The sequence below is a fragment of the Mesitornis unicolor genome, unplaced genomic scaffold, assembly GCF_000695765.1.
Source record: "Mesitornis unicolor isolate BGI_N332 unplaced genomic scaffold, ASM69576v1 scaffold14168, whole genome shotgun sequence".
In the NCBI taxonomy this organism is placed as follows: Eukaryota; Metazoa; Chordata; class Aves; order Mesitornithiformes; family Mesitornithidae; genus Mesitornis; species Mesitornis unicolor.
The window spans coordinates 32065-44330 of record NW_010201239.1 but is presented as its reverse complement, the minus strand read 5'-3'; the positions used below and the strand labels follow the sequence as shown (position 1 = coordinate 44330).

Here is a 12266-nt window from a genome sequence, read left to right as displayed (position 1 = left end):
CAGGAATGGTTTTCATGGAAGCAAGAACTAAACCCACAGGTCAAGGATTTATTGAACCCTAGAAGTAATGCTGTGAAAGAGTCATTAAGAAGTGAAGACCCTTTGAAAATATATTTATGTTCTATACACAGGCAAAGACCTAATCCTTTCTTCTGCTAGCACCATAACCTGCATTCTGGTCAAGAGAAGTGACAATGTTTATTTTTCTTAGAAATAAGTTCATATTATCAACTGTGCCTGCTACACTTTGGAGGCAACTAGGAGAAACAATAATGTATTTTACCATATTGCTTAGTTTGTAAAACTGGCTTTTAAAGAAAATCAAAGACATCGTGACAGACAGCGCACTGAGTAGCAGCATCAAATCCAAACCACACGATACCAAAATGGCTAGGCAGTGATTTTACGATGATGCAGACACCGCTCTCTATGCTTTGCTCTGCACCACCTTGGCCCACTCCACCTCTCCTCAGTTCCCCATTCATTCCAGTCAAGACCCAGGAGAAGAAGGGGCTCCAGCATTACCTTTTTATGTAGCCTGCATCCTGAATTCCTCCCTCCCAAGAAGATCAGACTGGCCTGAGAACTTTCATCCAAATAATTTAATGGCATATTACGTATTTTTTAGTGTTCTATGAATAAATTTTTCAATGTTATCCTAAAATTACTTTGCTAGCAGAACTATATTTCAGATAAACTTGGGAAACACCTTGTAGAACCATTGGAGGTCAACATTTAAAGAAGTGCTCAACTGCATGTTGACAGCAGTTGTCTGAGTAAGTGCAGAATTATTTCTCCATCCCTTCTGTACAACTAAAACCTGACTACTTGAACAGTGGGGAGAAGTGGTTTATGTACAACTCGGAAATCTTAGCTGAGATTATGAAGTTGCACGTCTCCATGAACAGACAAAATAACTGTGGGATGTGGGGCAGGATCAGCAGAGTTTTAATAGCTCCCATTAAACTGGGAACATCTTTGGATGAGGGAGGGAAGAGATGCAGCTCACACAAACCGGACCTGATGTGTTTTTAATGACAGGCATTTAGAAAGGGGGATTACACAGAAGGTGAAGAAGGGCACAAGCGTAAGTGATGGATTTTGAGTAAAAAATCCACACCAGGAATACTAAGACAGAGAGGAAAGGAAAAAGTCTTGCAGCAGAAACAGCTGGATAAACTGTGGGCCTATGGTGAAGAGAAACAAAGAATTCACATGTGGAAGAGGCAGAAAGATTCAGGGGCAAACCCACAGGAATCATCAACTGTTTAAAAACATGTTAATGGTGGCATTGCCACATACTGGCTCAGTGTTTCACAGGATTCTTGTCTTGCTTTGCCAGCTTGACTCTTGTCTGCCTTCTGCCTCCAAAGCCAAGTTAAATAAAAGTAAATGAGCAGGCGATCACAGCACAAACTTAAAATCCGTAGAAACAGTAACTACCTATGATTTTTGCTTGAATTAAATGTAGATGTTACTACTTATATCTACATTAATTTGTATAATCCAAATAAAAAACCGCTTACTTTTAAGCACCAAAAATACTGATCATTCAAATAACCTGGCCTTTCTTCATGCCAACCACCACAAGAACAGTAATTTGAGAAGTAGAACTAAGAAGTGCTGCTGTCTTGTTAAGGCCACAGCCTACTATGTTGAACAAAAACATCATTTTTTTTCTTTGTACTTCCCCATCTTCCGTCTGTTGCTGTGTATTTGCACATCATGCTTTAGTCTCACAGATCTTTAGTGCTGGATTTGTGGTAAGCCTAGCTTAGTGTCAGTCTGGTACTAGCAAGATCCAACTGCAACAATGCAAATACTACCTGGATTAATGTACAGGCAAGGATTGGTTATTAAGAATAAGGATGATTATAAAGGTGGATTTTAGAAAGTAAAATTAGAAGGACATTTGATCTTCAGATTATCTGTGCATTTTTTTTTTAAGGAACTGAAACACTTATTTGATTATTCTGCTGTACCACTGAATCTCAACCATAATATTACCTTATAGGGGGAGATGTGAGTGTCTGAAGGAAAGGCCAACATTCCCATCACTTGTCGAACCTCGTCCAGCTGGCTCCCCTCAGCCTGGCTGAAATGCTTTCTTGCATGTCTGAAATACAGAATGTATACCTTTATTAGACAGTCTTGATTTCAAATCAAGTTTACATAATTATGCAAGATTACAGAGAAAAACCCTCACTTCTGCTCTCAATGCATGAACTCCAAAAGGTGATGCATTTAAAGAGCTTGAAAAAAAAAATATATCCAGCAAATGTGAGTGCCAGAATGACTTTAAGAATTAGCAATTTTACATTGGAATTTCTTAGAAACCAGAACTTCTCACTGTGCCACAAAGTCCTACCTCACCTACCCCTAGAATGACAGATCCGTGATTATCAGAAGAAATGTCTCTCCTTATGCAAGCTCAATGTGCCACACTTACTCCTTTGGCACAACTCGCAAGTGAGATAAATGCAGCCTGATAATCAGCTATTCCAAGCCATTGAACATCGGGAATGTTCAAATACCTGTCTTGTTTATACTGACATTTGAGAGAATGTTTAATTTTGAATTTTTTTTTTTTGTATGGGCTAGAAGGCAATATCACTGTCTGACACCACAAGAAACTGCAAGGTAATGTAGTAGGAAACACCTTGTTAAGTGCATTTTTTTTGCAGGGAATGAAAAAATTAAGTAGAACTTCAGTACAGTGTGAAGTACTGTGTGTACTTGAACACATACGGATTATAAGAGATACACACAAGGCTGACAACTTGGATATTTCAAAGAAGTGACAGAATTACCAGAAACTTAAAGCAAAAATACAAACTTTAATATTTTTCAGGAAATTAGTACTAACAAACCAAATAATTATTATCAGATTATAAAGACAGTCAACTACTTTAAAACCCTGTATGAAAGCCTCCCCTATCTACTCTTCCCAAGATCAATTTTTAAGTTGGAGTTTAAGTGTGCAGGAAAACCCTCCAGCCTTCAAACCAGATGATCAGTTCAGCATTTCTGCCAAAAGCTCCTGTTTTCAGTGGTGCACAGATGTTGCAGAGCAGACTGAGTATGGAATCAGCACTGTATTGAATGTCTGGCATTGTGTAACTGTAGAAAAGTCTTCCCTATGCCGTATTTTCTCCACAGTTTGTATTATGGGGAAGATACCAAGTCACCTCTGAAGTACTCTGATAAGCGTCTGCTCTTTTTAACTTTTAAAGAGTCTTGTTAAAAATCTATTTAAAGTTATAAATTACTTCTAGAAATACACAGTATTTTCCAATTGAATTTCCAGTCTATGATTCTATAGATGGTATTTTCAAACCGTCCATTTCATGGGTTGAATTGAAAAAATAAAATCTAGGTAAGTTTTTTTCCACTAACTGCACTTTGGCCATCAATACCACGAGAACAGGCTCTTTAGCAGCGTTTCAGTTACTCTGCTTCCTCTCCCACCCAAACCAGGAAGCAATGGAAGTTATGTAGGACAGACTGTTTCCACTCAACTTCCTATTTTGGGTGAGCAATTCAGGAATGTAAATATTGTTCCCCAGGTGAATACTGTTAGGAGAGCAGAGGTTCAAAACCCACGGCCTGAGAGAAGAGACCAGGCAGCCTGGACACACTGGAAGAAAGCTAAAATAAGTGCTAGTGCAAAACTGCAGGTGAAAGGGAGAGCTATTTAAAAGAAAGCTTAGGCAAAGCAAAAAATTCAGACCTCCCAGTTAAGCTAAAATATTGTGTGTGCATGCAGGAAGGAGAAGATAAAAAATCCTCTTCAAAAACCTGATCGCTGTGCACTAGGGGTCTGGGATGTTGAAACAGAAGTGGTCCTTCGGTTTTGCACCAGCCTTGTTACTACTGTGGTCCTACTCCCTGTCAGGCCTTGACAATCTGCTCTCACAGCCAGCATTTCAACAACACATCCTCCTTACTTGTAGGAAGACCCTGAGCTGCCACAGGCAAGCACTGGTCACGCTTAGTACACGTGTTCAACAAGAGCCAGAATTAACGCTCTGTTTTGTGTATGTACACTATATAACCGTTATGTCTCTGCTAACCATTCAAAGCATTCAGCAATCCAACGCTTCCTTCATTTGCAAAGTGCTGAACATGCTGGGATGTGGTGGCTCTGTTGGATCCAGCCAGAAGGAATGTGGTATTTCTGAAGTGACTTTTTGACTTTCCCTTCTGCCTGCACCCATTAAGAAACCAAGGAAGTCTCCCCACAAAGCCTGCCGTGCTGATGTCTGAACTTCATCCTCTCAGTGCCAACACAGAAATTACAGTGAAGCAAGATATCCTTTAAAAGAGAAGCAAATTCATTATTTCATAGCACTCTGAAGTCTCTTTTAGATCAGGAAGCAAGAAACAGTATTACATGACTGCTCACGAATGCACAACACTTAAACAACACTTCAGCTGCCCTCATGCCACCATTCATCCCTCCCCTTTTCATTCAACTATCTCCATCTCTTTGTGCAAACGTCATGCTCTTGGAGGTACATAAGAGCCTTACAACGCTTATTTACAATGTTTTCACCACCACTAGCACACACCACTCATTATAGCAGGAGCAAGGGGCTGATTTTTTAATTATTTTTTATGATCATGACCAGTGGACCATCACTGAAACCACCAAATTCCTGTGACAGATCCAAGTAACAGGTTAAAAAGTTTGTTTTTCAAATCCCAGAATGATTCTGCAAACTCTGTGGGGACAAAGTCCATCATCTTTTGTTTGAAACAGCTGCTACTCCAGCCCACGCATGTACAGCAGACATTTGTTCTGACAAATCCAAGAGAAAAGGTATTTATGAAGACTTGCAGATTTCCAGTTTACTGGTAAAAGGGTAAGTTTAAAGGGTACTTTAACTTGTTAAAAAGGTATATAAGCTATAAACTGTTTATGTGTATATCTACATATGTCCGAATAAAAGAATGAACATATTTATCAGGAAGTAGCAATAACTGAACACAAACATAAGGTTCTACCAAGAAAGGACTTGCTCTTTCTGCTCAGTGCCCGATGCCTTTATCTCAGAGACCATTACGACCATCAGCAAAATTTATACTCAGAGTACTCAAGTTCCATTATTATTTTTATACTCCTGTTCAACCCCACCTCATATTTAAAATAAAGGAACAAACTGTGTTTACCCAGCCTTGTAGGACAGAAGTTTACTAAAATGAACAGACTGTGGCCACTTTCTCCTAACTCTGCACAGCATCAGCTATTTTTATTTACTCCTTTTGTCCTTTATATCCCAAGAACAAGAAGTGCAGAGGGCCTAAGCTTTTAGCTGAGAACTCTGTGCATCTCTAGCATCCCATAAAAGCAAAGGAGCAGGACGCTGTCACATTTCCCAGAATTAAATTAGTGAGAGCCCCAGAAGTGCAAAATCAGTGTCATCAGTCATACATTGTTGCTGTAATACGTAGGAGTTTTACAAAAAACTTAAAGAGGCTGTGGCAGTTAAAGGCTAATGATATTAGGGAAGAAAAAAACAACTTTGTGATGTCCTTAAACTTCAGAGATTTAATTCTGTATTCAAGAAGTAGTTTTTGTACTTTCTTAAAACCTGCACTCTCAACACTAGCCTGCTAAGCTGCCTCAGAGGAAGGTCCATTTGTACTTGTATTCCAAAAAGCTACAGAAATTCAAACACTTATTAAATAAGATGTAGAATTTTAAAGCCCACATCAATTTTAACCTAAAAGCAATCTGTCACTTCTGAGGCTCTCAGCAGGCAGTAAGCAAAGCTTTCAAACTTATTTAAACACCAGCTGCGTTTCAGCAAAATGTCAGTTCTCCCAGTTCCACTCGCACAGGAAACTCCTTGGTAAACAGCCTCTTGCTCTGCTTTCTAATGGATGCCTGACCTATTTATTGCACCACAGACAATACTGAAAGAATCCTGATGCAGGCACTTAACAGAAGCAAGCTAATAAAAACACCAGTTGCAACGGTTTGCTAGAAGCAAAGAGATTCATGCTACACCTTCCCAAAATATATTCCCTTATTTATTACATATTCATTTTGAAGCAAAGCAGAATGAAATGGTAAAAAACAACATTTTAAAGTCTGTTATTTACGGAAAGCATTGAGATGTTGAACTCTGAATGTACAAAGTTATCAAAACTCACCCTATTAAAAAGGAGTGAATTAAGATATTGGACTTCAGCAGCTCCTTTTCATTTTACATGAAGTTATGAAGTTAAAGCCGCACTGCTATGAGTGGCAAGTTGTAATTGCCGAGTACAAAATATGTCAGCCCCGAATTTCAATAGGTATAGGGAATATACATGCTTTATCTCTAACAACATTTAATATGGATGTCTATTTGCAATGTAGATAGGAGTTGTAAGTTTTAAACCTCAGAGGCTATGATAGTACAAATTATTCCACATCAAGAGTGCTGTGTATTTTTGGGCTGACAGCTTGCAAATTTTACCAGTTCTGATGTGGAAAAGGGATCAGAGGGAAAAAAATATCCAGTAACAACAAGAAAATACAGAATAACCTTATCTGCTTTGTCCCAGTTCTCAGCCTTACTGCAGCTCTATGCTTGCCCTCTGGTTTCCAAGCTACATAAGGAAGCTGCAGCTCAAAGAAAACAGTTTTAGAGCGTGGACTACTCCTTGTTAAGATGTGTGATTGCACGTTTGATAAAGAAGCAAACTTAGCAGAGAATAAAGCTAAAGGCACAAAGGCACAGTACTTGTTGGATATGAAGAGCACCATGGGCTTCAGAAGACAGATAATGCAGTTGAGTGTCTTTCATCCTTCTCAGAAGTACCTGATGATTCCTCAGGATTTGAGAACTCTATCGAAGGGTGAGTGCACATATCTAAATGCTAGCGTGTAGGTGGGTTTGTTCTTCTGAAAAAATTAACATGAAAATTAGCTGGAGTTTATCAGATTGCACATTTGCACTGGCTGGGACCAAAACATCAATGATTTCAGTGCAAGCAGGGCAAAGTAGGAATGATACGAGTTAGCTCAAAGCAAGCAATACATCTGAATAGAATTAGAGGTAACAGCTTGAAATAACTCTAAATGTAAGGTGAATAACTTTGCAGGTGGTACTATTAGACTGGCCTCTCCACATACTCATACTACCTTTTCCTTTATTTTTGTTTATAAACAACTAAGTCTTCCTCATCCATTCTATTCAATAAGATTTACTTAGTCTGTTCTGCAGAAGAGTTTCTACATCTAAAACTTGGGAATGCACTGGAATGCTTTCAGTCTGTGCTTGTTATGATACCTGGTATGTTTTACATAGCTCTGCGCTCCTCTGACCGAAAAGCAGCCTTGGCACAAATGCAAGCCTCCTGCTGGTTTCAATTTCTCGAGTACCTAGTGTAGTTTTATGGCAGTAAGACTTGCCATTTCCTTAACATAAAACTTGTCAGATGTGTTAAATGGCAGCAGCGTTATCACCAGAATGTACCAGCAAAGCTTCAAGTCTGGCCGTAAAACTTGACGTCTCTTCCTAGGCTGAAATTTTCTTACAAAACAGAACCTGCTGCGAGTTCCTCTCTCACTTGTCCGTGCATAAGCTCCAGTAGCTCTGCCACCTGCATCACACTTTGTGGTGCTGGCAAGATCACTGCCTATCAGAATTATCAACACATTTTATAGTCCCAGTGTCAAAATTCCACTTATTTCATCAGAGCTGGCTTTCTGTGTTATCCTGGAACATTATTCCAACATCTTAAATCAGGACCACTAACTTAAAAGCATAAATCGCTCTGTGCTGATATTATCAGTACTGCCAGAAAGACTCTTGTGGCTGAAGTCAGGCAGTGATTAGGTCTGACTCCAGTGCTGATATGGATTCACCCTGCTTAACTAGTTTAAAAGAGGTGAAAACAGATATTGAGTTGGTTTCTTCATTTGGGGCCAGAGGAAGGGAAGGGAGTAACACAACACAGCTCAATATTCCCATACAGGACAAAACAGAACTTGAAATTATTCATTCAATAGAAAAGGTGAACTCGGCCTGAAGCATAACTTGTAAAACAAAACATTTAGGGAAGACAGTAAAGCAGAAGAGAATTCAGCAGAAATTGAAATGTTAAGCTTTAGATGGGTGTTTCATTCACCTTTTAGCAGTTTTTGTGATTGAAACTGCAATGAGTTCCTATAGGAAGCTAGCTGTACCTCTTGAAACTTAGTTAAAGTTAAATATGTTCATTATATTGTATGCCACCAGAAAATACAATTGTTTATGAAACAGATTAATTTTCTAAACCTTGATTTTTGAAGAGTGAGAAGATCCAGAGTTTCAGTAGTAACATTAATATTTTAAAAAGGTCCACCTGTGGAACGAAAAAACATTCAGCCCCAGTTTAAATCTGAAGACTGCTCACAACATTGGCAAGACCCTTTACAGCAGTGGGGACTCTGGGTGTTGCAATAAGTGGCACGTTTCTGATGAAGCATAATACCGCCACGGTAAGAAAACTGTTTGGAAAGCATCCTCATGTCATACCTCACAGCATCCAGTCTCTTGTTCTGCCGAATGAGCTCAATGAACTCCTGGATCCTGAGGCTGAACTCCAGACAGCTCTGGGATTAAAGACAAGACAGGGTCTTAGACGGTGCAAAGCTGCACTGCACAGTGTGTTAAATACGACATGTGCACGACCAAAAAGAAAGTGTTAATAACATGCAACCTTGTTTGCTTGCTTTTAGGCATTCATGCAAAACAAGTTGAAATGCTGACTTTACGGACAAGACATCAGCACAGAATTCCCTAAAAGCAAACAAAAACCTTCTCCTCTCGCCTCCTTCAAAACTTCAGTATTTAGCAGGGATCAACTTCTCCTGGTGACTGAAAGCATAATTACCTGAGATGCAAGTGAGAGTAACATGTGGTTTCTTTGAACTTTCTTACAATTTCAAGTGAATTCAGCAAAGGTTTGGGGTTATGTGGTAATTCAGACAAGAGAGGTCTGCTCAGATGACCTCAAGGAAGTAACCAGTCACTGAACACCATTTTGAAATTCCCCAATATTAACAAAAACCAGCACAGAGTTTAAGCTGCTGCAATCCCCTCCCTCCCTCCCTTTCTTCTAACTTCTATCCCGCTCTTCTTGTCAAACATCTAAAAGCCATGCTGGAAACAAGTCTCAAACAAGAAAACCAAGTGGCATTTACCTGTCTTTGGAAAAAGGTAAAATTTGAAGCCTAATGAAGTTGACAGTGTCCCTTTAAACCCAAATTCCATCACCAGTTCACAAAATCTATAAAAAAAACTTTGAATATGTGGAATTAAAAAGAAAAAGATGCTCCCCCCATGAAAGAACAAGTCACTATGCTGCTTTACAGCGACACAGTCAACCGCTTGATTACCTTCAGAAAAGAAGGAAAACCCCCGAGTCCTCTGAATCTTGAAGAGAGCTGCACTCCTCCAGTTACCCTGCTCCGTTTGGCAACGGGTTTTTAATTCCCGCATACTTGTAATGAATAGCTGCACTTTGTTTAACATCCATCACCACAGCGATACCAAAATTCCTCAGTGACTTCAGTAGGAATTTGAGCAACTCCAAATCTGTATCAGTTAACTGCCTGGGGTGACTCATGCACACACTGGAACAACTGCTTGTTTTAAGATTGGAAACGTATGCCATTTGAAGACAGAACTGTTGCGTTCTGTGAGATGTTAAAATACACTTGTTTAAGGAACAGTAAAGAAACGGTTTTCCATTTTTCTGTACTCAAGTCCATGTTTAACAGAATAAACCTTCCTTCTCTACTTCATTTGAAACGTTCAAATAGGACTAATTTAAAATACTATCCAACTCTACACAAAGCCCTCATTTGGAATTTTAGTTGAGTTTGTTTCTACAAAAAAAATGCAGCTTTTTGTCACTAATACTAAATCCTAGGGCTTAGCATTTCTAAAAAACCCACATCCCAAAACAATCTTCAGAGGTTGTGCTGTGTTTTTATGAGTGTTCAAGTAAGCTGCAAGCCAATGGCTGAATGCACTACGCAGACAAGGGGAACTCAAAGAAAAAGTCCTACGCAATCAGGTAATGCACACATTTCAGCTTTGCAGACCTTTAAACAAGTCCACAGCAGCTGTTCTCAAGGGCTTAGAGTTCACATCTGGAAAGGCTACAGGACCACATGCTGTCCCAGGCCTAACAGTTTAATTTCTAGATTAGGCTTGCATTAAGGTGGTGGCTGGGATTTTAGAACATCAACACTGATGAGCGGCTAAGAAACCAGAAACAGAAGAAATGTTTGTGTTTTCAAAAGAAGCGTAGTGATTTATAGTGATTTCTCGTCATCCAACTCTGATCTCACAGCCTTGGCTTTGGCGTTTTTTTTGGGTGGTGGTTTTTTTTAAAAACAAAAAAACAAACAACAAAAAAGAAAATAGTAGGGCTTGCAGAAATAGATTTTGTTGTTGTTGTTGTTTTCCAAAAAGAGAGGAATGGGGAGGATTTTTCCTTGTTTATTGTTTGTTGAAGATTGCTGATGAAAAAGATGTTCAGGTTTTCTTTCTTATATTACTTAATATGTTAAGATTACACAAGGGGGATTTTTTTAGCAGTATAATTATGCAAGTGTTTACATACCAATTCTGGTTTTCCTTTAATGGTTTCCATAACAAGATCATCATTTTCTTTAGAGTAATCACTGGCCGATTTACTTTTGCGTCCCATCTTCGGTTCATTCTCATTTTGGCGCCCCTGAGTGACAGAGAACGTCACTCTTTGCTTACCATTAAGTGCACTCAAACATTTTTGGTTAAAGAAAGCGCTTAGTTTAAAAAATAAGACAAACATCTTGGAGGAAGGCAGGGGTTTTGGTTAATATCAGTTAAAAACAGATTTCTGCAAGCCCTATAAAAGATTATGGCATGTTTTGAAATACAGAACTTAAAAGACAAGGAAATTTAAACCAACTGCATAGGAACAAGTACACAGCGTGTTCAGGTCACGGTACTCAATGGCTAGAAAAAGACTTACTGTGTTTATTATTTAATTAGACTTGGCTTATATGACTGAAAAAACATTTCACCAGTAGTTTCTCACAGAAAGTTAGTTCTTTACTCAAGTTTTATTTTCTTATATACAACACTTAAAAGAATATGAAGACAAAAATCTGTATGCAGCTTCTCTGTGTTAAGCTCCAGGACACAGGTTCACCAATTAATCTCACTCTTAAGACACCTTCATATACAAACTGAGCGACATTCTCAGCAGGATGCAAAGAGTTATAAATGTAAGTCCACATGCATCAAGACACTACGTACTTCTGCATTTAGAAGTCTGTGAATCACACTAGAATCAACTGAATTTTATTATTTTATTTCAGCATAGAGACAACACTTGCATCCATAAGATGACCTAGCAGTCACTTTCAGGTTTGGCATTTGCGTGAGCGAGTTCAGCTCCAACTCCCGATGCCTTCTTAAAAGGCAACTTTTGTACTTACTGTTCTTACTTTTATAAAAGGCCTCATTCAAGCCCTATAATTTAAACCAAATTGGCCACATCAAATCTCCAAGCAGTTTAGAAAACATTTAGAAAACGGTTTAAGCAAAATACGAACATGTTACATTTTCATACCTTCATTTTTCTGAGCCTGGATTTGTTATCATGACACCAAGCCAAGCAAGTCATGGTCTCTTGTCTTTCCAATGACTCTTCCACTTCTTTAGCAGTTAAAAACATCTCAATATTTACCAAGTCCTTCAAAAACAAAAAGGAAAGCAGGTCTTGTTAAGTTGTACTGATACTTTACCCAGCAATCTGCTCTTCAGCAGACCTGGAATAGAGAGCTACAAAAGGCTTTGTTCTAGAGATATCTGGTTTTTAGGATAGCACTTTGCAAAAAGACATTACAGGACATTTTAAAGACTGGATTTCCATGCACTGAGATATTCTGATAGTGACAATATTTTTCTGAGTTTACTTATACAACAGAATTACAAAAGAAGGAAGAGGTTAAAGATTAACCCTAGGAGCTTTGCACAGAAAGTGACTGGATCCCACGACTGTAGTTCACACTCCCAGGAGTGCTTGGTTTCCTTAGAGCTTGGCCTCCTACAGCAATTGGACCATGACAGCGTCCTAACACTTGCTAAAGTGAGCAAGGATTACATAAAAGAGGAGAACCTAAATCTACATTTTAATTACCAGCAGCTTTACACATTCATACCCATCAAGGCAAACACAACTGACTACAATTTAAGTTCTAGCAGGATACCAAATAGTTTCCCCCCCGA

The 12266-nt window shown here is 38.9% G+C and overlaps 1 protein-coding gene across 3 annotated transcripts in view; it reads right to left on the bottom strand.

Moving 5' to 3' along the window:
• MAEA (macrophage erythroblast attacher) overlaps window positions 1-12266 on the bottom strand; it is a 47716-nt gene that overhangs the window by 3444 nt on the left and 32006 nt on the right. For 2 of the 3 annotated variants that reach the window (XM_010190008.1, XM_010190010.1), the window contains 3 exons: window positions 11608-11730; window positions 8514-8590; window positions 2008-2116 (listed from right to left, as the gene is read on the bottom strand). In XM_010190008.1, coding sequence (XP_010188310.1) covers window positions 2008-2116; window positions 8514-8590; window positions 11608-11730 — 309 coding nt within the window. The remainder of the gene's footprint in view (window positions 1-2007; window positions 2117-8513; window positions 8591-11607; window positions 11731-12266) is intronic. The other variant, XM_010190009.1, reaches the window with a different exon arrangement.